A 26656-nucleotide genomic window follows, 5' to 3' on the forward strand; every position below is an offset into this window, starting at 1 on the left:
GGGATTGGCCGGGCCGAATCGCCCCCGTCACGTGACGTACAACAAGCCCCACCCCCCCCGCCCGCGTCCCCCCGCCCCGCCCACTGTACCTACAGCCTACTCCTAGCCTCTCGGCCTGCAGCTCCGACGCCGCGTAGTTTTATTTGTCCGGGAAGCACGGGTCTGTACACAATAAATAACTTGGATGTAGGGACTGTGCCCTAATCGCGGCAGGAGCCGGGGGTGGGGCTAGACATCGGCCAGGCCTTCAGCCTGCAGCTGGACAGGGGTACGGCAGGACCCCCGACTTAGGGTGACCTGCGGCTGGGGACTGGGATGGTCACCCCTCAGAGTTCCACGCGCGTGTCGCGGTAGGCCCGGTCCAGGGCCCACTCCGGTTGCGAGTCGGCGCCACCTTCGCGGGCCAGGCGCGCCATCTCCTGCTGGAATAGCGCCTGCCGCGCCCGGCTGGGGTCCACGTTGATCCAGTTGTTGGCGATCCACTTAGTGCCGCGCGTGACCAGACAGCCCCCGTGCAGCGAGTAGTCGTCCACGTCGCCCACCCAGCCTAGGAGAGGAGGATGGTGTGAGGACTGGAGGGGACCAGAGGGAATCTAGGCTGGGCTGGCTGGCCTGAGCTTGGCCTCCTATTGCCCAAGTGCGTGGCAAGGGCGGGCCCAGCTGTGCACACCTTTTGTGGCAAACATCTGGCCCCAAGGCCTCCTTGGCTCAGCATCTCTCCCCAACGAATGCCTTATCAACACCACTGCCCCTTTGAAATCAGCTTTCTTGCTGCAGGGCCTGTCCACAGCCCTTCCCAGTCTGGGCTACTAAGGGGCATGTGTCCTCAGCCCAGTGAGCTGCGGCATCAAAGAATCACAGGGTTCCAGATAACCCAGGAGGCTGCACAGGTGCAGCCTGCTGAAGTCACTGAGGATGGTCTTTGGGAGGCAGTAGGAGCAAAAAGAAAAAAAAAGAAAACATATGGAGGGATAGGGGATTGCCAGAACCAGCTCACCAGGGTAGCAATCAGGGCTGGGTAAAGGCAGGCAGCTCCCTCCAGGTAGCCCTGGCCTGGCCAAGGTTCTCACCTTGCCCATCAGGCAGGTAGTTGTACCAGAAGACAGCTGTGCCCTGGCGGGGCTTGACACGCAGGTTCCCCTTGTCACAGTGCCTCCGAGTGTCACGGAGGTCAACATCATCTTGAATCAAACTCTGTGGGTGGCAGAGTGGTGGGTTTTCAAGCCACCTGAACTGTATGGCCAGGAGCCCAAGGCCAGGCAGCCAAAGTGGCTCAAGGGAAACCAGTCAGATGTGCCCAGGGAATAGTTGAGGCCTCATCCCAGGTCTAGCAGCGTATGTACTACGTTTTTTTGCCCAAGGCCCTGCCATCCCACCAGAGGAACAGCCCGCTGGCCCTTACCATTTCATCATAGGTTCTGTTGTCTGCTACAGGGAAGACAGTCTCGCCCCCACCGGTGACGTTGTTCAAATAAAACAGCACTGTCATGTAGCTGTAAGGGAGGGGGGCTGTTGAGCAGGTCCCCGGCTGTGGATGCTCCCAGGGGCTTAACTGTGGGCAGGATAAGCTGCCCAGATTCCCAGGGGCCAGAGGGGCAGGCTGGGATCAGTGACATCAGGGCAGGTCTGTACCAAATGTCCCTAGCCCATACTTCTCACGAACCCAGTTTTTGTGTGTCACCGTGTTTTGGTGTGGCCGAGATCACAAGTGTGTGCACTTAGCTAAACTACATGACCGTGCCTGAGGGCCTGCTGGGAAAGTTGAGCTAGCAGCAGCATCAGAATGATGCAGACAGCTGGCTGCGGCTAGAAGGGGCTGAGCCAGAGCATGAAGAGGGAGGACCTGCCACCATGCCTTGGTAGGGGAGGGGGATGCAGCTTCAAGGGGAGAAGCTGAGGTCTCCAGCAGTGCAGGAAGGATTAACCTGGGGAGGGGGAGCGGAAAGAATCAGGGGTCCAGTCTTGCCCCTTCCTGAGGACTCTGGGGCGAGTTGTAGTGTCTGTGGGTACCTCAGTCTGGCCACTGAGACCAGATGACCACCCCTTTTGGGCCCCTTGGTAAACACCCTGGGGGGAGACATGTGGTGGGGGGAATTCTCAAGCAGGATGCCCAGCATTCTGCTGGCCCCATACCAAGGGGCATGCTCACAGGGCAGGGCTGTGCTGGTGTCAGGGGGGTGCCGGGTCTGGGAGCCACCCCCAGGTGGAAGTACTTGCCGGCAGGAGGTCTCGAAGGGTACAGACTCATTGGCTACCAGCTTGGTGTGGGAGCAGATGGTCTCCGGGTACACGGGCCCGCTGTCCACATGGGCATGGTAGTGGCCTCCCTCGCCATACCGCACGACCTGAAGCGGCTCGCTGAGCTCCACAATCTCGGGCGACAGGCGGGTGAGGCGCAGCACCCTGGTGGGCAGCAGGCTTTCAGCTGGGCGGCCCCGTACCAGGGGTGACACCCTGAAGGAGCTGGCCAGGTGAGCCGAGAGCCCGCCCTGAGTGCTGCCCCTGTTTCCCCTGGGAGCTCCTTAAGCCACCCTGGACTGGCCCTGTAAGAGCAGGAAGGGGTGACTCCTGATGAACCAGAGACATCCACTGGCTGGGAAAGGTGAGATTTCCATTAAGCCTGGAAGCAGGGAGGGAGACACTCCCTCCAGGAAGGAGGCTGTTTCTCTAAAACCCCTTGCTGCACAGGGGCAGGGGGTCCTGTGGACAGAGTTAAGAGATCATTTCTCTAGTTGGCAGAAAACAAACATTCAATCTAGTGCTAATCACACATGTATATTGTTTGTCCACCGTTAGGGCTAATTTGCCTTTGTTAATTGCCTGTCTCCTGATGAGTTCCAGTCCTGAGCTCTGTTCTCTTGGTCTCAGCCAAGAACCTCTGTGGAGGCCGGCCTGCGTGGTCTCCTCCCTACACCAGGGAGCCAGGCTCGGGTGCTCACCTCTGGCGGATGGCGCGCATGATGTGGTGGGCGCCTTCACCCTGGTAGAGCCACGTGTGGTAGCTGTTCCGCACCAGCTGGCTGGACTCCGCCTTGTGGCTCCTCATGTACTTGTGGAAGTCGCGAAGGTCCATGTTGGAGAACTCCTGCAGACTCAGCACTCCTGCACAGGGCACCCCCCCCCCCCAATCAATGCCCACCACGCCCGTGTGGGGAGGGCAGAGTGGGGAGGCTGCACCTTCCTACCTACCCCTGGCCTCAGGCACTGGGGGGCCATGTGCACCTGTCCCCCAACCTGGACTCGGGTCAGATGAAGTTGGCTTCTGTCACATCAGGCCCTACAGGAAGACCCAGAGAAGTTTGTGTCCTCAGTTTAAGCCCTGATTTGGCCCCCAAAAGGATGAAGCCCAACCCCTGTCAGATTGGCCAGAGCGGGCTCTCCATAGGAAGCTTAGGCCATATGGCCAAGACCCCAGGTCAAGGACTGCCCTCGGCCCTCCAGCCTGGCTCTGTAGAGCATGGTGGCCGCCCTCCGGTCCTGTAGAGGGTGAAGAAAGAGAGTGTTCAGTGCTGGGTTTTGTCCCAGGCCTTCCACACTGGAGGATGTAAGCTGGAACCGGTCCCCAGGAGTTCTCTCATGACCTTAGGTCTCATCCTGGGTGGAACACCCTGGGGCCAGTCCTGCCTGCCAGACAGTCTCCCTCAGCAGAGACAACCAGGCCGCTCTCCCTAATGAGAACACTCTCCTCTGTTCCTGCTTAACCCATAAAGCTGGGCTGTACCTTCTTGGGGTTCTGGAAGAGTGGCTTGGTGTCTTTGCTACAAGTTACCCTGGTTGACCCCAATGAACACACTCCCATGCTTTGGCTAGGACTTCTCTCAGGGTGGGGGCACTCGAGGGCTGTGAGTATGTCACTAGCTCTGCACACAGGGGTGGGAGCAGCCTGCTGCCTCTCCAGGCACAGGTCTGGGCCAGATTCTTCACTTGGGGTTCACCAACCATAAGGTCATCCTTCCAAGTCCTGTTTCCTCAACTGGTGCAGAACTTGGGCATGAAGGAAATGACTACACCTGAGACACTTCCTGGGGGTTATTACCAAAGGGGAGGGTGCTTCCAGGACAGCTCTCCTGCCCACACCCACCCCCAGCAGTTAGAGGACTCCAGGTAGGCAAGAGGCAGGCAAGGGGGACCCTGGTTAGACCAGTCAGCTGGCAGGATAAGCAGATGCCAAGCTGACCTCATTGTTCCTTCACTCCCGCTCCACCGCTCTGCCCTCTGCCAGCGAGCAGCCATACCTCCTCAACCCCACATGCTGCCCGATGAGGCCAAGAGGGTGCCCTCTGGACTGCCACCAAGGGGGAGCGGGCGGGTCTAGCTCCTGCCTCTTTCCGGGATAAGGGCATGGCTGGCTCCTCACCTCCGGCTACTCTAGAAGCTGGACCTAGGGGCCACCTGGCTGGGGTCAGGAGGAGGCTCTGGGACACAACGGTGACGAGATGTGAGCTCACCATCCCCGTCAGGGTCAGCCTTGATGGCAGAGTATATCTCCTGAATGTTCTCTGGAGTCATCCACCGTCCATTCCCCAGGCGGTTCTGGGCCAGGACCTACACAGCACAAGACGGTGCCTCAGGGGGCTGGCTCCGGTGACGGAGGGTCGCCAGGGCACACACAGCTGCCCTGTCCCTTCTGGAGGGCTGAGGGTTCAGGTGACAGGACGTGGGTGAGGATGAAGGCCAGGGCCCGGGCTCCCAGTGCAGACACCTGAGGGCCACGAGCATCCTCAGCCCTGGGGGAGCTGTGGCTCCACCCGGAGCAATGTTGGCTTATTGGAGGCAAAGGGGAGGCCAGGCCGGCATCCCACCCGCACACCCCAGGTGAGGTGGGCGAGGCCAGGGCCTGGTACGAAGAGGGAAGAGGCACAGTAGGGAGATGACTGCCCACTGGCCCCTTAGGAAAATCAGGCTCCGGGAGACGCCCTGTATAGGCAAGGGAGCCCACACCCCACCAAGACCTCTCTCAGAAGCCTGGGTGTGAGGGGCACGCAGAGAGGCACACAGACGTCTGGCTTCCTCAAAGCTGCCACCCCATCAACCATGAATCCTGTGGGGCTCCCAGCAATGGTGGCAAGGAAACCAGCGCGCATACAGCATGGCACCCAGAGCACTGTGTCAGGAAGTGCCATCGCCCCCAGTAGACGCCCCTGCCGTCCTCCGGGGTTCCCAGGGCAGAGAGCGGCCCTCTGGGAAGGAAGGAGGACCCTGGCCCTGCTCATGCCCAAGGTGAGGTGGCATCAGACTCTTGCAGCCAGGGTGGAGCAGCACATGTGACTGGGCCACTGGAAAAACGAGTCAGGGGCGCTCCCACCCTGGGGGTGGGGGGGCTCCTCCAGGCCCCCCACCTCACGCAGCTGCAGGCGGCCATCGTGGTTCTGATCCAGCAGCTGGAAGAGGTCCAGCGGGCTGATCTGCATTGTGCCCATCGCTTCCTCGTACTCCTCGGTAGGCAGGATCTGGCTGCGCTGCAGCCCCTTCATCTGCGCCAGGTGGATGACGAGCCGGCACTCCTCGTCGCTCAGGAAGCCAGGGATCTCTGCCAGGAGAGGAGGGGGTAAGGCCAAGGGCCTTCCGGTCCGCAGGGTGCCCGGGCTGGGTCCCGTCCCCTGCCGGTCACTCAGCCAGGAGGACCTTACACACCCCTTTACATCTGTTCTGGTCGAGTTGTCCTGCAAAGGCTGGCCAGCGTGGGGACCTCTGTCTTGGACGCTGAGAGTGCAGGTTTTTCAGGGGAGTCCTGGGAGGGGAGCCAGAGCTACACCGGGGGTGGGCCCACAGGCTCCAGGGTGGATCTGAGGGCTGGAGGGCGGACCTCCACTCCTCAAGCGGGGGAGAGGATGTTGGCAGGTTTACGCTTTCACTGCTGCTTTCCAGCAGTGTTCAAAGTGAATACGTCCGGTGCTCTCGGCCTTGCCACCCCCCACCCCGCCCCACTCTCCTGAACACGGGGTGCTGGTCATCCACCCAGTGCTGGGAGCTCAGTGGGAGTCACTCGGGGTTTTGGCAGATGCTCTGAGAAGATGCCCCGGTGTTCTCTGCTTTGGGAACAAACGTGTACTGAACGCCTCCTTCCATGCCTGTAAGCCCGAGTAAAGGCCACGCAGGCCGGGACCCTGGCTCCAGTGTCTGGGTGCCCCCACCCCAGCGGCACAAGCAGCTCAGTGGCGCCTGGATCGAAAACCTCACATCTGGTAAGCCCACATCCCAGCACTTCCAGGTGCTGGAGCCTGGGCCCCGCTTCATTCTCTCGTTCCTGGGAGAAACGCCTTCCTTGGACAGGTCACAAGAGGCCCACCTAGGAACAAACTGGAGAAAGAGCTGGGCCACCACTGCGACCCCTGAGAACTCCTGCCACTCCTCTGGCTTTTCTCTCAGCATAAAGTTCCAGTTGTTGCCAAGGGGATGGAAAGCCCAGCCACTCAGCCAGGATTGGAGCCGTTTTGAATAGTAATCACGGCAGATCACACTCAGGGAGCACAGACTATTTCCTGTCCTAAGCACATCATCAGCTCTGTAACCTGTATCCTCGTCCTAGAAAACCAGGCCCCATGAATTCACCCTTCCTCCTCCAGAGAAGCCCCAAGAACAGAGACAATGGCGACTTGGCCAGGGCGACACAGGCTGCTGTCCTGCAAAACCCAGGCTCACAGCCCGATTCTGCTTCCACGGGTAGGGGACCCAGAGCCAGCAACACCGAGGACAGGATACAAGCCCTCGCCCTTGGCCGGCTTGATCCTCTCAACCTGGCGAACCCGGAAAGGGTATGAGCCACGCACTGCGGGGCAGCGCTGCGGGACAATGGGTTAGACCACACTGCTAATCCACAGTCACCTCCCGATGGCTTTAAAACACAAACGAGCAAGAAAAGTAAACCAGAGAAAGAAAACACAAGCCCAGGTTTCTTCAGTTTATTAGGTGCCAGGAATTCACAGGCCCAAAGGAGATGCCCCTCTCTACAGCCCCTGCCACGTGCTAATCAAATCAAACAGTTCAGGCCAGCACACAGGGCCTAACCAGGTGGGTCTAAGCTCATGGGAGCTGGGCAAACACTGGCTCCTGGGGGGTGGGTATAGCACTATGAAGTTCCCAACCTCAGTCCACCGAGACCGAGAGAAAGCGGGTGATGGATCGAGGGCTGTAGCTGCCGGTGGCACCAGTGACGCTGTGTGGTGATGGCGGGGCAGGGGCTCTCTGGGGCCCTACATTCCGCATGCCCTTTCCTCAAGCCATGGTGCTGTGCCAGGGCACTGGCTACACAGAGATGCGGGGTACCCAGCTTGCTGGACCATGACACGGCAGCCGAGGCTGTCCAGCAATCAGTCAGCCGGTTGCCCCTGCTGGTCAGGGGGTGCCACCCTGACACATGCCTCTTCTTGCCTCATCTTTGCCCCGCTTTGCCTCGACAGGTGGAGCAGGGGCTTCCAGGTAAGGGTGGGGGGCATCTCCCCAGCGGGGGCCAGCTCTGGTAGCTCTTCACTACTTACTGCCGTGTGCCTACCAGTGCCAGGGGCGGACAGGGAGAGGAAGGACTGTTTGGTCAGGGTGTTGCCGGCAGAGAGGAGCAGAGGCCCAGAGGACAGAGGACACATGGGCAGGGGACTATCCCTGGTGAGCACCCTTGGTCTGGACCCACAAATCAACAAGGGCTCTTGAATGGTGAGGCCGGGCCAGTGAGCGGGCTGCTTTAGGCTGCGGGGCTGACCACCCTCTCCAGGAAGATGTGCAAACTCTGCCCACAGGATCCTGCCAAGAGACAGAGCCAGGGCTCACCTGGTGGCTTTTTCTCTCGCAGAGTCCCGAGACTGCAGGACTGACTCCCCTTCCCCAGCCTCACCTATCCTGGGAACAGCATCCCCCTCAGTTTCTTCTCTGCAGAGCAGGGCCCTGCCTAGAGCCTCAGGGTGCAGCCTCAGCAGCAAGAATGGGCTCTTTCAGAACCTGAGGATGGGGCCCCTGTGCTCTTTGCCAACCCTAGTCCTGGCTGGAAACTGCAGGGTCCTGCAGGCCTTTCAGGACGAGAGGGAGGGCCCTGCTTTCTCCCTCCAAGGTGAGGAGGGAAGGCCCAGAGTGCTGGTCCCCCCACCCCCCCGCACCCCTCTCCCAGGCACTCGGCATCCACTGGAGCTGGAGGTGGGGGTGCACTGGAAAGGTGGAAAGCAGCTTGGGCGAGGGGAGGGGTGAGGCTGGGAGGGCAGAAACGGGGCTGAGGGCTACGACTTCAGCAAGCAAAGGAGCAAGGCCAGCTGCAGGGCTGTTGCTAAGTTACCAGGGTGTCGTTGCCCAGCAACCATGGAGCGTCTGGCTGGGCCTCCAGCCAGGAGCCCCCAGAGGCCTTAACCTGGAATCCAGGAACCGGGTCCTGAGTACCCACTGCCCCTGCCCCGCAGGTTCATGCACTCATGCCGCAGCCAGCTGCATGCCCATTATGGCCTGCCACGGCCACCCCCGGCCAGCCATCCTGCCCTGCGGACGCTTCCCTGCCAGCCACAGCCTCTGTGCCTGCCATCTCCAACGGCTCCCACCCGAGCCACCCACCCGAGTCTCTGCATTGCTTCTCTCAGCTGGTCTCACCCTTGCTCAGCCCCAGGGGCTGCTATCCACCCTTTCAAATCACAACTCCCCGGGATCAGGTAAATGGATCTCTCTGGTGGGAAAGAAGGGAGGACAGTGGGAGGAACCTCTGCTGAAGGCTCCCCTCCTCAACCCCTTCCTCCAGTGCCACGTGCCGGCTGCAGGGACTGCGGGTTGCAGGACCCCAGCTGGTCCAAGGAGGTCCTAGACAGACTCTACACTAGCAATTTTGGTGAGCCCCTGGCGTCCAGCACCCCTTCCAACCCCTTTCAAGTACATTCATTATAGCGCCTGGCTGGTACTAAGACAAAAGAAACAGGGCATGCCCAAATGTTGCGCCTGCTTAGAACCAAGAAGTTGGTTCTCTCTTCCCAAGTACAGGGCATTGCAAACACAACCACATCCAGGAGGACAGGCCTTCGCCAGAACCCTGATCCCAAGAGCAGAGCATCAGACAAGAGGGGGCAGTTCACCAGGTGGAGGGGAGGAGGGGGTATTCAGTGATGCCATGCTCATTGCCTGGCCCCTCCGATCCCTCCAGCTGTGAAGGTCAGCCTCTCCCGGCGCAATGGGTGGTCCCCGAGACCCTCAGACTCCCAGCTAGAGGTGCTCCCACCCTGGGGAGCTGGCGCCTGGTCTGTGATGCTGGCTGCGTCTGGATGCCAGATGCCTGCACAGCCTCCTGTGCGCAAGGCATGCTGGGACCTAGGTGCAGGGTCACCGTCGGCCGGTCACCACGGCCTGTGCTTAGAGCGGGGGCCACCGCAATCTATGGCTGGCCGTGTGCTCGTGGCAGCATAATCAGTGCCCAGAACAGAGGCAACCCAGGTGGGGAGGGCCTGGGATGTGACAGCCAGAGCCTGTGCAGGGGCCCCGCAAACCATGTGCTCCCCTGGACACACAGACCCCCTCTTGCTGCTGCCCTCCGTGGATATGTGCAGACCAGGGTCCAGAGACACTCCAAGCTTGCCCAGACCAGCAGGAGCAGGGCAGAAGTCCACTTCCGTGGTCATAGTGAGGGGCCCCTTCCTGAACCAGCAGTCTTCTGCCTGGTAAAAGGCAGTCAGCTGCGTGTGCCGGGCAGGCACAACTGACTTTCTGCATCTCCCAGCCCTCTGATGCCAGCCTGGCTGACCCCTGCTACTGCCACAAGCCCCAGCACCCCACGCTGAGACTGAGGGCAGGCGCGAAGCCCCGGGAGACACTCACCCGGGCACGATGCTGCTTGTCAAGCCCCAGGTAGACTCAGTTATATCTTCCTGAGCTTTACCAAGTCCACAGTTCTGGCCAAGCAACAGGCCTGTGGGACACGCAGAGGAGGGGTGCGGGTGGGGGTGGGCGTAGGGGTGGGGGGTCCATGCGGAAAACTGTGTTAAGCTGCTCACTAACCTGAACTCATATGCACTTACTAAAGTTCTTTCTCTAATTCTGCGCTTCCAGTGTCTTGTCAAGAGAACACAGGGGTCTTAAGTAGCTGCTGAATTGTTTTTTTAAGCTGAAAAAAGGATATGTCTGGAAATCCTACAATAAAGAGGCCATGGTTTTAAAACGCAGTGCTTTGTCAGCTGCTGTCAATGACTCATTTACCTTACATGGTTAAGAAAGTGGAGTGAAGCTCTGGTTGGCCCACTGGAAGTGCCCCCTGCTGCTCTCGAAGAGGGTGCCGAATCAGCAGGCCCCTCCCCAGGGTGGGGGCGGCGGCCACTCTGTGCAGAGAGACTGAGGTGCCCAGTGACGCTCCCCAGCTGACCTGTAACCGTCAGCCGCAGACTCCGGCCGCTGGACACACAGCAAATCCAACCAGGCCCCCCAATGCGTGGAGCTCACCTTTAGGGGCAGACACAATTAGACCAAGCAGGCTGATGCAACAGAGAGACTGGAAACCTCTTAAGGCCATTCTGACGTAGAGAGAGGTCCCTGAGGATGGGGAGGCCTGAGCAGCGGCCTGATGGGGGTGAAGGCACCCTCCATGAGAACCAAGTCTGAGCCTGCCGGTGGTGGGAACAGAGCATACAAGGGCGCCAAGGCAGCAGTGAGCTCAGAGTCTGAGGATCGACAGACAGTGAGGGAAGGAGGGGTGGCGGGAGATGAGAGGTGAGGGCCTCGTGGAGGATTTTAAGGAAGGGAGCAGATCTGATCTGCTGTTCAAATACAGAATGAGTGAGAGGCGGAGGGAGAAGTAAGCCACGTGAGAAAAAGCAGAGAAGTTGATGGTGACTCGGAACTGGAATGCGTCCCTTCTGAATGAACCCAACAGGACAACAGTCTAAACCCTTGGGAAATGCCTTCACATCCCAGTCAAGCAGGCATCTGCCAGGAAGTCAGAGTGGGCCTTCTGTGGCCCAGGTCCCATTTGCTAAATGTCTCCAGGAACAGAGGTGGGAAACAGGAAATGTTCCACAGAGGTGGAGGCACCCTGGGTAAAACCCAGTCCCCTTGCCCCTGTTTACACCCTGAACACCTACCCCTTGAGCCCGAGCGTCTTGGGTCCCTGATGGTGGGTCACAGGTAGCAGAAGCCACAGCAGGCCCATTCTCCTTGGGCCCTGCCTGCCTCTTTAGGGCAACAGCAAATGGATGGACAGACAGGCCCAGAAAACAGACACTGCGCCTTCTTGGGGTGAGGCTTCCTTCTTTGGGTTCATCCAACACTGCGTTCAGGTACCGCCCCTCCTTGGACACCCTCTCCCCTGTAACTGGCCTGTCTCGCAACTGGACTTCTTATAATCAACGGATCACAGATCTCTTCTTCATTCTTCTCGCCTCGTTTCACCAAGCAGAAAGCCCCAAGACTTCCTGGGTAAAATGTAGGGCATCTTTCACCCACACTGAGAGGTAGGGTAGGAGATTTGGAGGACACGAGGACCAGAAGCAGGAAGGTTTTGCTGCAACTGCCCGATTCTCCTAATCATGCCCTTTGTAATGTGTCTGCAGCATCACTTGACGGCTTAACCAGAATCAGTTTACCTCTGGTCAAATCTCTTCTGCTTCTTGTCATGTACTTTTGGTGACTTCAGGTCTGGGATTTTTGCTCTCGGCTTTGTAAGACTTGGACGCAACTTTGTTAGGGGGTTAGGGGTTATGTCTCATGGTTCACTTAACCTAACCTATGTCTGAATTAAGCATATATGGGTCCAACAAAGGCGGATGAGAGAAGAAAGCACACCCAGCTCATCGCGTCTGTCTCGCGGCAGTGTAGTAGTAATGGGGAGAGCTGTTCCCTTTGCCTGGATCACTTGCTCCTTGACAACTTCACTTCACAGCTCCTGCGGGTCTTTGCTCAAATATCTTTCTCAGGAAGGCCCACCCTGGCCACCATACTCAGAGTTTCAACCCCAGCTGAAATTCTGCCTTACTTGTCTGTGATCACTTAGCACCATCTGACACACAGCAAGTGTGTTTGTTTAGTCTCACTGGAATGTCAGCTTCAGGTCTTCTTTTTGTTTTCCTATTTTGTCCAATGCTGTGTTCCCAGCAGCTCAACTAGTGCTTTGCACAGACTTGAGCGTTGTACAATAACAATCTTTGAGATCCCCTCCCACCATAGGACTCATATCCTAACCTGCTGTGGCTGCTAAGTCATGTCAGTCGTGTCCAACTCTGTACATGCGACCCCATAGACGGCAGCCTACCAGGCTTCCCCATCCCTGGGATTTTCCAGGCAAGAGTACTGGAGTTGCCATTTCCTTCTCCAATGCATGAAAGTGAAAAGTGAAAGTTAGGTTGCTCAGTCGTGTCCGACTCTTAGAGACCCCATGCGCTGCAGCCTACCAGGCTCCTCCGTCCATGGGATTTTCCAGGCAAGAGTACTGGAGTGGGTCGCCAGTGCCTTCTCCGACATCCTAACCTACTTCCTCTCAAATAGCGTGCGTGTGAAATCATTCTCACAGGTCTAGGGATAATCCCCAATCAGTGCCTTCTGCCCCAGGGGTAACAGCGGTGCTCAGACGCTCTGCTTCAGGCCCCAGGCCCCCTCCCCCGACAGCCCCTCACCCACTCCGTTCCCCAGGAGCCCGGAACACCCCTGGTCTGCAGGCAAGTGCGTCACTGAGGCTGGGGACCCAGGATGGGGGCTGGGAAAACCTATCCTGGGTAAGGTCATAGGTCCGGGGACCCCCATCTTGTTGATACTACTAGACTCTGAAGGACTTCAGAGTCTTCACAACTAGCATGTTGGCTCGACAGTGCAGACACTGGGGGAAGCCTGCCTCATCTGAATCCCAGCCTCGCCCTGGTCTGGCTGTGTGAGCCTGCAAGCAAGCGGGGCTGGCCGTGCCTCACTTTCACCCCCACTAGCCAGACAGTGGGGCCTCCACCCACCTCACAGGGGATGTGAGAATTAAGCCAAACGATCACATGAAGTCTAGCACATAACAAGAGCTCAGAAAATGTGAGCTATGGTGCCGGTTCCCAGTGAGGCCACCCTGGAAGGCTCTGCCTACTGTAATGGCCGAACACAAAACGTCATCCTAAGAAGAATCCCAGAGCGCAGAAAGCAAAGGCTGGTTTTGGGGGCACCAGCTTATTCACATTTGGACAGCCTGCTTCTTATCAGACCAGAGGGCCCACTTTGGGAGTGGAATTCCCTCCTCATATCAGCTAGGACCTGGTTATCCAGTCTCTCCGACCCTTCCCCCATTCCAGAATGTGACAGAATTAACCACTGCGGAGAGGAGAGCGTCCAAAGAGCTTCAGTGAAAGGTTTATAGGCACTAGCTTCTAGGTCACATGGCCCAGACCTGTGATGGAAGGATTAGCTGCAGAAAGTAGAAGTCACAGAAGGAAAGGTCACCCCGTCACCCTATTTTGGAGGTGGGGGCGGGTGCCTCACTTGGGGTCAACCTCTGGGTGGAAAAGACAGGGCTACTTTGAAGGAGCCATTTTCAAAACAGAAGTCACGTGGTCAAAGGAGCCTGAAGGCAGCCACCGAATCGCAGCCCCTGGCCCTTCCCGGGGGGCGCCCGGCGAACTTACCGAAGAGCAGCGGCTTGAGGCTGAGGGTTCGGATGAAGTGATCTCTGTCGGCGACCAGCTGGATCTTGCGCTCATGCCCCACCTAAGGGAAAGCGGCACAGCAGGCAGCTAGGGAGGAGGAGGGAAGAGGCGCCTGGGCCCGGGTCGCGGCGGCGGGCGAGTGAGGGGGTGCGCGCTGCGGGACGGGGGCAGCGCACGGAGCAGCGTGGAGCCGCGGCAAGAGCGCCGGCCGCCTGGGGCTTGGTGGTGCAGGGCCTCACCTTGATGCCCTCCAGCCGGGTGAGGGGAGCCAAGGTGGGCGCGGGCCCGGGGCCCTGGGCGCGGCGCTGCGGCCCGGGGGCGCTGCTGTCGCCGCCGTTGCTGTAGTGAACGAAGAGCAGCAGCGCCAGCACGTTGCCCAGGTAGAGGTGCACGAACACCATCAGCACCAGGAAGTAGGCGCGCGAGCAGATGCCGCGGGGCTTGCACAGCGGCCGGACCGGCGCGTCCTCGCGGTCGCCCAGCCCCGCCGCAGCCTCGGCCGGGTCGTGATGCCGTGGCGGCCGCTGCGGACTCGCCGCTTCAGGCCGCGGGCCCGCCGCCGCCGCCGCCATGGCGCCCAGGCTGCGCGCGCACCCAGGGGAGGGGCCGCGGGGTCGCACGCGCCGCACCGTCGCCAGGACAACGGCCGCGGAGCCCGCGCGCGCCGCGGTCGCCGGGAGAGGGTGCCGCGCCCGCGCCGCACTCGAGATCTCCCGGCCTTGGACCCCGACCCACACTGAAGTGTCTCTTTCCTGAGGTGGGTTATTGTCCGGCAGAGATGCACACTCCCCAGGGCAGAAGCCGCGCCCCCCACAAACGTAGATGCACTGGTACAGGTAACCCCAGTGGCAGTTTTCTCCTTTTTAAAACGCACTTCCCTCTTCCGGGGAAAGTATGGTCTGCATTTTCTCGTTCCCGGAGTGGGGTGGCAACAAGGAGGCTGGGCCAAAATATGACTTAGTACTGCGGCGGGTTGGAGGCCGATGACTGCGCCAGCGATGGTGTGGGACCCATGGCGGCACTGACGCTCGCCAGTGCAGGTCAAGAGCGCCTTGAAGTTCTACTCTGCGGTAGGTGTGAGCCTCCCAGGGCGGTCTGCAGGAGTCAGGTCTTAGGAAGCAAGTGCCTGTTGTGCGGGGACCCATAGACCAGGGGACCCGGTCTGGAGCGGCACCAGAGGGCTTCCTGGAGGAACCCTTGGCACCCTTAACAGTAACTTGCAGGAACGCAGCGGGTGCACAGGGAACACTCCTTGCCTCACCGCTGCCATATTCGAAAAGGGAGAAAAGGACTTTTCCATAAATGAGTCTTAAACGTCTTGGAAGCAAGTTAAACTCAGCTTATGCCCAAATATGGAGGTGAGAGGACATACCAAAGCTTGGTCTTTTTTTTTTTTTCGTGCTCTGCTCCACATCCCGCCCCGCCCCCTCACCAAGACATGCAGACAAGAGCAACAACATTCACACTGTCCCCACAGGTGGTTTCTTCTTACCCTGTTAAGGCTCCCCTCCCCCTTCAACTTCCTCTCAGAAAAGAAAAGTGTACGTTTCCTGGTCTTCTCAGTGGGGCAGGCCCACCTTCTCCTCTTCACGATTCTATACACAATGGCAGGTTTCATCACTGTCCCGTACATGGCTTCATCCAGTCAGTCAGTCAAGTCACCCTTAGGGACTATCTTGTCAATCTCCTTAGGATACTAGAGAAACCACTGTCCAACAAAATAAGTTCTAGATGCCACACGCACTTTTATAATCAGAAACTTTCAGTTTATTTTTAATAAACCACTCAACTTTGAGCAGATGACATTGCCTCAACTTTTTCTTTGAAGAAAACAAAGATATATGGTAAATTTGTGAAAACACTGTGCCTTCCTTTGCAGGGCAGAAACATTCTGCATGAACTTTTCCATGTTCCTGATGATGTTAGCAAGAGACAGCCACTTGGGGCACAGAAGGAAGTTTTCCACCGGTCAAGGGCTGCAGGCTGCGGTCTGGGCGCAGAACCTCTTGCCGCTTCGGTGGCTGGGGGTCACAGCTGGCTGCAAGTACACTGTGTAGCAGTTATACAGTCCAGACAGTGCGCGGGGTGGGATTTAAGGAACAGAGCGGCAACTCGGGTCCTGCTGCTGCCATGGCGGTGACACCCCAGGGACTCAATGGAGAGGTGAACATTCCAGACACTGGGATCTTCCATGTGCCAACGAAGCGGTCATACCCCACCTCTAGGTGGACACTCTCCTTCGGGTGGCTCAGCGCTGTGCAATTCTGGGTTCGTCTGTTATACTAACTTGTCCTCTCATTCCACCCCATGGTCCCTTCCTTGCAGGAGATGACAGGAAGAGGCAAAACCTGACTGGGGAGAAACAGGGCCTGCAGCCAACCATGGACCCCGTGACCCCAAGAGTTACAACTGTCCTCTGTCTTCTGAGAGATTCAGTTTGCAACTAACATGGTACCTGGGGGAATTACTGACTGAGGTGAAAATGTTGGACTATCAAAGAATTTCCAACACAATATTTATTCACAGATTTCCAAGCAACTCTTCCGGGAGGTCAAGGAGGCCCTGAACAAGAGCCGCAGGAACCCCGGGAGAGGCCCACAGGACCAGGTTCAGGACAAGTAGGATACCATGCAAACTGCTTGTTCCTTTGCACTGTGAAAAGACTGGCCTTTTCCTTGGCCAGCCTCCTGGAACAGGAGCAGGGACCACCAATTAGGAACCCCTTGACCAGCCTCAGACTCCAGACCCCAGAGGTGTTGCCCTCCAACACTGGAAACCAGGCGAGGGGGAGCACACCCCACCCCCAGAGCACGTCATGGAGACAATCGCTCCAGGTTAACATGAAAACAATTTGTGCAGACACAGCCCCTGAGCCAGGCAGACCAGAGCCCTAGGGAGGGCTCTGCTGAACTCTGACCTTGACATTCACCAGAGGAGAGCGCAGCAGGCCAGCGTCAGGTATGGCTGTGTGTGAACCTGGTTGGAGTCCCTCCATGGGAACACTGGCACAAAAGAAGGGGCCGAGGTAAAACAAGTCTTTGGGGGAATGATTCCCTTTAAAAGTGGATCTCTCTCTTCAGGAAACGAAAACTGTGCTGAACTCATGTCCCCTGTGCTGGAGGGCCACAGCTCATCCATGCGCTCTGCTGTGGGCTCTAGCCTGAGTGGCCAGGCCCTGGTAAAGCTCACTTTCAAGATAAATGAGTCCACAGACACGCAGTGCCACTGGACATGATGATACCCGGGGGCAAGATTCTGTTCTGTATTGTCTTCTAACTGCCAAGGTGAGGCAGTACCCCTGATCACAGAAGGGTCTACAAGGACCAGGCAGGAGGCACGGCGTGATTCTCTGCACACCACGGTGTTACACAGGCCAACCCCATTTCCCACCACCCATGCTCTTTACTTGGGGCTCCAGCTGTGGCCAAAGGCGTGTGAATCTGGAAAGCAAGTACCACCTGGGGCCCTTGTGCAGCAGACATCCTGAGGCAAGGGGGGGCGGACAGTGTATATTACGTTCTAAGTAAAATAGCTAGAGGGTAAAACACTCCAATGCCAGTTTATTTTTAAAAAGGGTTCTGTGTCATTCTATGGTTTGTTTGCCCCCTGGTTTTGTTTGTTTTTTTTGTATAATTGTACAGCCTTTGAAAATTACATAAGTTGTAATGATCTAATACTATTAATAGTCATTCAGAAAAAACTTTCCTTCCCTCCCAGCAACTATCCAGGGGGAACTGACGGTCCTGAGAAGAGGCCAATTCAACGGGGCCTCTACCCTGGTGGAAACAAAAAGCAAAAAGAGGAGGGGGGAGAAAAAAACAACAACCAGAAATCGACTAAGAGGTGTGTGGCCAGTGTCTCTCAGGAGTGGGGTCCTGGCTGTTGCCTGGGGTGATGAGAGGCAGGGAGCCTGCAGCATGCAGCACGGCAGCCGGGAGACCTCGCAGCCACATCGTCCTCAGCCGGCGCGCCCGAGTCCCAGCCTAGGTGTCATGGAAGTCCTTCAGCAGCGTTCTCCTCCGCTGCTCTGCTATGTGCATCTGGTTCTCTAAGTCCTGCACCAGGGAAGCAAGACACAGGCTTGCATGGCCCAGCCCTGTGAGGATGGGCTAGCTGAAGCCGCCCCCTGCCACGGGCTCCGAGGAGTCAAAAGCACGGCCCTCCCCACCCTTCTCAGCGGCAGCCTCTAGCCCCTAGGCCAGCCACCATGGGACCGATCACCACACCAGCTCTCCCTTGCCTGCCAGAGGGTCCTAGAGGACAGCAGTCACTTACCCCTCTGTCATAGCTGTCCGCCCGCTCCACCTTCCATGACAGGTTTTCAATCTCAGCCTCCAGCTGAGCCTGCTGGTATTCAAACTGTATGGGTAGAGCAGGAAGGTCAAAAGGAGTGGGGACGGTAGCCAGGGCAGGGCCTGCAGACGGGAGGGGCAGAGGCAGCACCTCAGGCTCGCAGGAGCTCCAGACAGCCCGGGTGCTGTCCTCAGAGGGCAGTCCTACTTCCTGCACCCAGAGCCAGAGGCCGGCCCAATGGCTGCCTGTGGAGGACAGCCACGTGGCCAGGCTGCACTCGCCCTCCACCCCCAGAGAAAGGGGAAGGACTGAAGCCACAGAGGAGAGTGCTCCCGACATACGGGGAAATGGCTGCTGCAAAAATAAGTCAAAGTGGACATTCACAGACTCTGCGCTCACTGAATACTTTGTTTTTTTCCAGCCCTTCTGAAAATCAAGAGTCTTCAAAATTTTCAAACCATTTGACTTAGCAAGTATACACCTCTTGCACAAAGAGGTTTCCCAATGTCTTATTTGTGATAGTGAAAAACAGAAAGAATAAACACCTCAAATGATGGTACGACCATATAATGAGACATCTATGCAACTATTAAAAAATGGCATTTTCCAGCCTGGTGAATAATGACAGCTGCAAAAACTGTTGTAACAAAAAATGTCATATATATATAACCATGATTATAGAAACAGTACTAATTTTCAAAGGCTGGAAAATACTAACAGTGCTCATTTCTTTCTGGGGGGATGATGGATGATGTAAATGTTTTCCTAATTTTTTCAACATTTGAACAATCAGTGTGAATCACCTTATAATTGGGGAGGAAACAACCCCTATCTAAGATGAAAATTACACAAAGATACAAATGAACGCCACAGTATTTAGGAACATGCATGCTGGGTATCCTCCCAAAACATAAGCACTGGTTCCCAAGTGGTCACGGATATTTTCAGCCAGCCACCCTAAAAAAACACGGCTTCAGTACACCTGCCTTCCTATTACATGAAACGGCAGTACCTGAGATCCACTCTGGAAATGCCTAGTCGGGGCCCAGGGATCAAAATTTTTCAGTGGCCAGTTTTGTTTTGATTTTTCCCTCCCAGCCACCAGGGGTCTGGTCCCTGCTCGCCTGCAAGTTGCGGGCAGAGAAGGCCCCTCTGAAGCTAAGAGGGCAGAGCAGAAGGACGGCTTCCCTTACCAGCTTCTTCCTGGGCCCGGACTCCATGTAGTAGGCATATGGATATGTGTACTGCAGGGTGTATCGACACTGCAACAGAAGACAAGGGATCTGTGTCTATGACTCTTAACTCCACGGACCTCACGGGGCTGATACAGGCCTTACCCCACCATGCAAATCAGCCTGGCTCTACGGGAACTGGCCTGAAAGAGATGAGGCCAAGGCAAATAAAAGATGAACTGGGGGACAACATGGCAAAAAGTGAAACAGAAATGGTTACAAAACACCCATGGTTCCTCTCCACACTGGGATTTATCACCAGCAGCTGCCTCAACGGCTCTTCCCTCGTGAGTCGGACCTCAGAGTCCACACATCTATCTCAATACTTGTCCAAAGACAATCTCTTATTTTCCTCTGAGTGATGCATGGATGGGACAAAAGAGAAGGGCTCTCATTTTCCCTGTGGTTCTGTCCCCGAAAGCAGAGGCACTGGAATACTGAGTGCCCTGGATATCTGGGGAGGGCAGGGTCCTCAGTGGGCACAGCCCAGGAAGATGTGGACCCATGAGCAGGCACATGCGGGACTTCACAGGGGGTGAGCCCTGCCCTTGACAGCTCCTCCCACCCTCAAGAGGCCTGGGCCTCACAGAGAACAAGGGATGGGAAGACTGAGGGGGACAAACCTTGGCCAAGAGCTTGGCAGCGTTCTGGAGGTACTGCCAGTCGATCCAGGTCCCCAGGTTGTTCATGACCCTCTCCTGGATCTTCTCGTGAATCCGCTGGTATGTCTGTGCCTCCAGCTGCAAGCTCTTGTTGTGGTTTTCCCACTGTGGGGTCAGAGGAGAGAGAAAGCTGCAGGCATCCAGGAAGGTGGCTGGCTGTTCAGAATGGTCACAGCCTTGTCTAGCTGATGGGGGCTGTGTGTCCTCGGGAGCGCACGAGGCAGCTTCCTCAGTCCACACTACCAATCCTGTCTAGAGCCCCTATGTGCCTGCCAGATCACTCTACCCGCTTAGAGCAACAGGACTCTAGCCCTGAGGACAAAGCAAAGCTAGGTACTCCCAGGCCTCTTGGTCTCTTGTGCTTAGAAACCAAAGGTTCCATGCTCTGTGGGCTTCCGGGGAAAACTGCCCTCTGAATCTGACTATTAAGACGGCACTGGATTGGGGGACGTGGCAAGATGCGGGGCTGAGAGATACAAACTGCTGTGTGAGAAATAAGCTACAAGGATACCCTGAACAGCACAGGGAATGTAACCAGTATTTTATAATGATGATAAATGGAGTATAACCCTTAAAAATTCTGAATCACTACGTTGTACATCTGAAAGTTACAGAACATTGTAAGCCAGTTATACCTCAATTAAAGACAAACAACAAACGTGGCACTGGATGGATAAAGACCACCTGATGGTCCTTCCCTCTCCTTCACAATTCAGCATCACACAGGGTCGGCAGGTCCTTCCCAGTTGGCTGTGCCCGCCCTGGTGAGCCTGAGAGCCGCAGCTGGAGGCAGCACTCGGCCCGGCCGGCGCTCCAGGCCCTGACTCCGGTGTGCATGCGCCGCTGCAGCCACCGGTCACTGGGAGTTTCGCCCAGCAGGGCCAAGCGGAAGAAGCCTACCCTCGAGAAGCAGGTGCAGGAGAGGACGCCTACCCTCTCAAAGTAGAACAAGTACTTCTTGAGGGCCTCCCTGGCCTGGGCTTGCTGGCTCTGGTTGACAATGTCGGGGTTCTCCTTATACCGGCTGCACTCGTAGTACTCGCTGCCATGGGTCTTCCAATCTCCTAGACACATCCAGCAGAAGTCTGCAGGGACAGAGAACGCAGCCCTGACACACACGACGCGGGCCCACGTTCGTCCACAGGCACGGGCGGCACAGGAGGCCGGACAGAGCCGGCTGCGGGGATCACCTGGCCAGGACGCTCCCCGGCCACCCCTTTACAGAGGGCGTAGACACGTCTCAGGCCCGTCACAGCCCACGGTCCCCGCAGCCGGTCCGTGCCGATCTGAACGACAGCCTGCAGGTGGTCTCCGTTTCAAGAACCCATACGCTTAGTGCCTTTTTAATCCAACACAGGCAGACGCTGACCGTCCAGAGGCCACGGGTCTGCTGTGTCAGTGCCCCCTCAGCAGCAGAACGGGTCTGACTGAGGCCCCCTGGCCTCACCTGCCCTCCTGTCGACCTCCCCCTCTCAACACCTGTCCTAGGTGTTGTACATGAAACTGGGGGTGAAGACTTCCCCCCTTTTTCTTCTTTCTTAAAAAGCATATTTTTATGGGAATTCCCCAGTGGTCCAGTGGTCAAGACTCAGTGCCTTTACTGCCAGGGCCCAGGTTCAATCCCTGGTTGGGGAGCTAAAATCCTGCAAGCCAGTGTGACCAAAAAAAAAAAAAAAACAAAACCAAACAAACAACAAAAAAAGAGAAAAAGCACATTTTTATCAAACCCACTGCTACCCAATAGTTCATGCCCAGAATTATGACTGTTTCCACACTGAGGAAGCCAAGAGGGAAAAACAGAGATCCCCTATGGATGCTATATATCTGAACAATTACCGTGCCTTAATGGACAGGGGCCAACCACGGTTATGTGTTCTGACTGCCAGAGACCCAGACAGCAGTAATCACTGTTTCCCATGATTCACTCTCATAAGCTGGCTCACTGACTTCCTCAGGGCTTGTGTAAAACTTGGGGAAGCTAGAGCCAAAAGCTAGACCCAGCGGTCGTTCACTTCTCTTCTCCTGGGAGGCTTCACGGAACAGTGCAATACAGCTTTTGCCTCAGTCAGCTAGGTTGTGTCTGCTGTCTTAAATACTGCTACATTGCTTAGGGCTGCCCACCCAGGTGGTAAAACTATTCAGCAACATGAGGGATGGTAGTTAACTCTGGCCAGTAAAGGATGGGGAGAGGACACACCGAGGACTCTGCAGTACCAGGCCTGTGGTGGGTACTGGGGTGTGCACTCAGGCATTTCTCTTTAAACTGTACGCATGCCTTACGCACTGTTCTAAGGGGATTGTGCACGTCCCTCTCATTCAAACACATGCAGAGAAGACGGTGGAATTTCACCGAGGAAACACGCCACTACTCTTGGCCTATCTTCATTCTACACTTCGGCATCACCGTTCCCTTCTAAAACCTTGCCTTGACTACTCTGATTACAGTGTGATCCTGGGAGGACCCAGGGACAGCAGTGGCCAGGCTCTTACAAAGAGAAACTCTCAGGGCCAGCTGGGCAGCATGTCAGCAGCTGTGGAAGAAGTCTATCTGGACATACATTCTACCTGAAGGAGTTTTATCTCTTTACTTGATCTGGCAGGAAGGAAAGCAAAACCAACGGTTCTGTGGAACCTACACCGGCCAGATGAAGGAGGCCAGAAACCCTCTCTGAAAACTTTTATAAAATCTCAAAGGCAAACTAGGATTTGACTGCTTCCAGGAGAACCATGGGCAGCCTGCTCTAAATGGTGTCCGTCAGACAGCACAGAAAAGCCCCATGCTACTTACCTGCCTTGGCAAAAATCAAAAGAACACACTAAAATGTTCTTCTTGGATGACTGAGGATTTGTGAGGGTGTAAGAGCCATCCCAAAGTTGGCAGCAGGATTATTTAAGGGACCAAGAAATAATAAATCAGCAAATTCAGAGCTGCTGTACTCTGGTCCTCATGACTGTAAGTGACGGAAGCCACCCTGTTTAATCACTGTATCATGAAAGCAGTGGAAAAAAAAAAAAGCAGTGGAGACCCATGCACAAGAAACAGAGACTGTGCCACTGGGCCTGGTGCACCAAGCTTGGGACTCACCGTGTTTACATTTGGAGCATTGCTGTCGGAGGGAAACAGAAGAGAACATGTTAAGGGCACGCTGACCAAAGGCTTCAGGTCACACAAGCAAAACGTACAGGCCTCTGCTCACCATGTGATTGCAGCCGCCGTTCTTCTCAATGCAGATGTTGCACTTGGGACACTGAGGAGACAGAAGGGCGCCGTTAGGCTCACACACCAGCAGGCCGGCTCTAAGACAAATTACACAAAGCTCCTGGCACCCGTGCCCAGCAGCTCATCGTGCGAGCACTTCTGGGGAGGAGCCTCTCACTTAAATGTGGCGGGTCGCTGAGGCTGGAACAGCAATTCAAGGAAATGAGGTCAGCAGGTTTGGCCCTGAAACACTCCAGGCTGAGCCCCGCTAAGTCTGCCACCATCTGTCCCTGCCAGGAGGCCGCTCGGATTAAGCTCAAGCTGAGTCAGTAAAAAGCTGGCCACTTGAGAGGAACGGCAGCGCAGCCTACGAGCTGCCACCCTGGACTGGGGCCCGCTCAGCCTGCCTGAACTTCGACTTCCAGAAGAGGGCACGGAAATCACCTCCAAAGCTCACTCCCATCTGAGAGACGCCAGCAGCCCCAGACAGAGTGGGGACCAGTCTGATGCCGGGCGCTTCACGGCCATGAAGAGGGCCTTACTTCATGATGTCATGCTCACAGCTGCGCTGCAGGGTGCCTCGCCTCAGCGTGTGACTGGCACCGGCTAGGGCCCGAGTGCTGAGTCATGCGCAACTCTAGGGGCTGCGGGCCATGCTTTCCCATGGGACGTTTCCAGAATGAGAACTGGGCAGGCCTGGGGGTTGCATTAGAGTTTTGCTACTTATTTGATGTGGCTGTCAACCACCTCCCTCCCAGGGCTGTTAACCTTGGGGAGGCATTCAGTAAAACCTAGTTTCTATCTAATGAGTCTTCCTGAGGGCCAAACTTCTCCAAGCATTTTAGCATTTCATTAAAAGAAAGGCACCTGGTGCACGCTAAGATAAACTGCTGCAAACTCTGCCGCGCCGGGGCAAGGGTCTGCCACCTTCATCACGAGCCCCACGGCCCTGGGTGGCACTAGGGAGGGCAGACCCATGACAGGTAAGATACAGTCCTTACGTCTTTAGTGTGGGCACTAATGTAGTTGGCTGTTTCAGAGTCGTCTGCACACTTCGTGAGCCATTTCCGGATTGTGGCGCAGTCTGTGGGGGCGTGATACATCTGACGACACTTGAAACTTAAAACCAGAAAAGATAACCGTTAGGTCAGATCCTGTGTTTTTCCTTTTCCTTCTGTCCAAGCCAACAGATCTGGAATTAGAGCTTTTCCAAGAGGTAAAAAGTCACCTCTCGTGGCGTCCGAGACCTTGACTTACCCAGGATTATTCTGAAGTCCTGGGGGACTTCTCTCAATAAACCCAAATGAGACATTTGTTTTAAATATCTTAGGTGATGTCAATCCTTCCTAACAGGATATCAAATTCAGAACTCAGATTTTCAAAGGGCTCGGGGGTGTATTCTGAGAAGAGGACTCAACTCCTACCCAAGGCAGGAGTGAGATCCAGGCCTGGGAGCCCTGGCTTATCTGAGTTCGAGGTTCCCACCAGATGCACGCTGTTGGCACTTGTGTAGTCTGTGAGGGGCATGTTACCTCTGATGAGACCAAAACTTAGAATCAGAAAAGGAAAACTCTGACACTCATCCGGCCAGGCTCCTGTGTTTTTAATTCCCCTTCCGTCCAAGCCAACATGACTTTCTGGATAAAGGCTCTCAGGCAGGTAGCCTACCAAATGTCCCAGGGAAAGAAGGCCCTAACGTGGGACACAAAGGGTGGAGAGCAACCGCATTAGTGGCTCTTAACGTTTGGTGAGTCACAGACTCCCTCAACCATGCCTTGAAAGGCAGGCACATATGCACACGGACCCCATTTTCTCCCTACTTTCACTGAAGCCCCACTGTGACTCTTCCAGCGAGGTGCAAACAGAGCGCAGGTCTGGACCTAAATGAAGGCTCTGCCATTATCTGTGCCTCGCTTTCCTCACCTATAAGTAAGGGGAACAGCAGTACCAATCACACGCAGTTGCTGTGACAATGAAGGGAAAGTGGTCAGGAGAGAGTGGTTCCACTGATAAGCCTTCAGTATGCTTCAGCTAGTTCCATCATGTTTCCTGAATAGAGTAAACCCCAGATAGATGTAAACCACATTTATGAATTGCAGTGTTATAAAATTAGCAGAATGGCCAACAGAGAGAAAGATTAAAGTGCTGGTGGCTGGAGCTTTCATATACGGCAATATGTGAATTTTCTGTGCAGATAAATCTACATCCACACAGACACGCAGTCTCTGGGCCCTGAATCTTAGTAGCATAAACCCCAGCACATTCTCCAAGAGTCTGTGTCTCCTTCTTGTCTCCAGACTGAGTATCATCAAACACCTGCCCACGTGGAACAGTGCTGCTCTTCTGGCCCAAAGGCCCTGCCTCTCCCAGCCCCGCCCTCACAAGAGCCACAGCAGTGATGCTGAGAGGAGGAGAAGGCACCCGCCAGGGCTGCTTGGCACTCACACTCACTCTTACCAGAAGACCTCGTTGCACCGATTGCACTGTACTCGGCGAGCTCTGGGCTCCTGTACCCGGATAACCATGGGGCAGTCTGCACCAGGGCATAGCTGGAGCTGGTAGTGACTCTGTGAACATACCAAGGGGGGAACAATGAGGACATCCCCTAGTTGGTGCCTCCAAATTAGACCTCCCTGAGTACTCAAACGCCTCCTGTTCTTCCATCAAGAGGCTACAGGAATTCATGACGGATGTCATGAAGACCAGACATTAGGCAGGTCCTGAAAATGCCCTTTGAATGTTTAGCTTAAACCAGGGAACAACTCACCAGAATGACCTAAGCTTAGATGACAGAACGGAATACAGAATTGTGTCTCTGAGATGAAAGTGCATAGGGACTAGGGTTGGAAAGGAACAGGGCCCAGTCAGTTGTGCATGAGACTCTGAGGGGCTCAACAACCCTCAGGCATCTACCAAAGGCAGCAGACAGCACCAGGAACAAGGCCTTTTGTTTTTCCTTCAGCCTGTGCATGAGACGACCCAGACCATCATTCAATCCAATAAGCTTAGGAATAAAAGGCAAAGATCAAAATTATGCTGCGTGGAACCAGCAAGCCTGAACAGGTAGCCCAACAGAGGGGAAGGACTCCAAAACTGACCACTCTGAGAACTCGAACAAATTGCCAAATCGCCCAAGAAGCAACACCGCTTCTTTGGGCTGACTCACACAATGAAGGGAATAGAACAGCAACTCCTGAGATATGCCTAACTTATGTTTATCCCCCTACATACAATAGCTTGTTTAAGTAACTCTGTATTGGGGCGGGCGGGGCAGGGGGGTGAGCGGCTTCCCTTGTGACTCAGCTGGTAAAGAATCTGCCTGCAATGCTGGACATCTGGGTTTGATCCCTGGGTTGGAAAGATCCCGTGGAGAAGGGAAAGGCTACCCACTCCAGTATTCTGGCCTGGAGAATTCCATGGACTGTACAGAGTTGCAAAGAGTCGGACATGACTGAGTGACTTTCACTTTCACAAAGTGGGCGTGCCTGACCATTCTACACAGGAAAGAAACCAACGCTCAGAGAAGGACTATAAGGGGTCAAAGGATACAGAGTGAGGAAGAAACAGACTTGGGATTTACTAGTACTCTAGAGTTTTCAAACTTTTTAAAAGCTGTGCAGCTCTTCCTTCAGATGGAAAGCATCTACTGGCAGCCTCCTCTGTAGAGTAACTGGTGAGCATCTGATGAGAAGGGGACTCAGGAAGACCAGG

At 55.8% G+C, this 26656-nt stretch overlaps 2 protein-coding genes and 1 long non-coding RNA gene across 9 annotated transcripts in view; 1 reads left to right on the forward strand and 2 right to left on the reverse strand.

Annotated features, from left to right (window-relative positions):
• Positions 1-122: 122 nt before the first annotated feature.
• P4HTM (prolyl 4-hydroxylase, transmembrane) lies at positions 123-14131 on the reverse strand. The gene is made up of 9 exons (XM_061127776.1): positions 13799-14131; positions 13539-13620; positions 5340-5530; positions 4449-4545; positions 2940-3102; positions 2218-2403; positions 1403-1493; positions 1071-1194; positions 123-547 (listed from the first exon to the last, which is right to left on the reverse strand). The coding sequence occupies exons 1-9, from the start codon at positions 14129-14131 to the stop codon at positions 327-329; spliced, it is 1488 nt and encodes a 495-aa protein (XP_060983759.1). The 3' UTR covers positions 123-326.
• A 62-nt stretch (positions 14132-14193) lies between these two features.
• Positions 14194-18407, forward strand: LOC133045963 (uncharacterized). Of its 4 annotated transcripts, none has more exons than XR_009690378.1 (2): positions 14194-14316; positions 15439-18407. It is a non-coding gene; the product is annotated as an uncharacterized LOC133045963 (long non-coding RNA). The 4 variants fall into 4 exon arrangements; XR_009690379.1 differs by having other exon boundaries at positions 14220-14395; XR_009690377.1 differs by lacking the exon at positions 14194-14316 and adding an exon at positions 14404-14629.
• The window catches only part of ARIH2 (ariadne RBR E3 ubiquitin protein ligase 2), a 38306-nt gene continuing 26953 nt past the window's right edge, over positions 15304-26656 (reverse strand). For 2 of the 4 annotated variants that reach the window (XM_061128658.1, XM_061128661.1), the window contains 9 exons: positions 25403-25512; positions 23947-24064; positions 22944-22994; positions 22832-22853; positions 20680-20831; positions 19708-19851; positions 19046-19114; positions 17835-17918; positions 15304-17614 (listed from right to left, as the gene is read on the reverse strand). In XM_061128658.1, the coding sequence (XP_060984641.1) occupies positions 17543-17614; positions 17835-17918; positions 19046-19114; positions 19708-19851; positions 20680-20831; positions 22832-22853; positions 22944-22994; positions 23947-24064; positions 25403-25512 (822 nt within the window). In that variant the 3' untranslated portion in view covers positions 15304-17542. Of the gene's footprint in view, positions 17615-17834; positions 17975-19045; positions 19228-19707; positions 19852-20679; positions 20832-22831; positions 22854-22943; positions 22995-23946; positions 24065-25402; positions 25513-26656 lie in introns of those variants that run through there. The other 2 variants (XM_061128659.1, XM_061128660.1) reach the window with 2 other exon arrangements.

Source organism: Dama dama, chromosome 24, assembly GCF_033118175.1.
Source record: "Dama dama isolate Ldn47 chromosome 24, ASM3311817v1, whole genome shotgun sequence".
In the NCBI taxonomy this organism is placed as follows: domain Eukaryota; kingdom Metazoa; phylum Chordata; class Mammalia; order Artiodactyla; family Cervidae; genus Dama; species Dama dama.

Excerpts from the sequence above, each read along its gene's own strand:
- P4HTM (XM_061127776.1), bottom strand. The coding sequence starts at position 14,131 with ATGGCGGCGGCGGCGGCGGGCCCGCGGCCTGAAGCGGCGAGTCCGCAG. Across the intron at positions 1,494-2,217 it reads CCCTTCGAGACCTCCTGCCG|CTACATGACAGTGCTGTTTT; the intron begins GCAAGTACTTCC and ends CCTCCCTTACAG. Across the intron at positions 1,195-1,402 it reads ACAGAACCTATGATGAAATG|AGTTTGATTCAAGATGATGT; the intron begins GTAAGGGCCAGC and ends TGCCACCCACAG.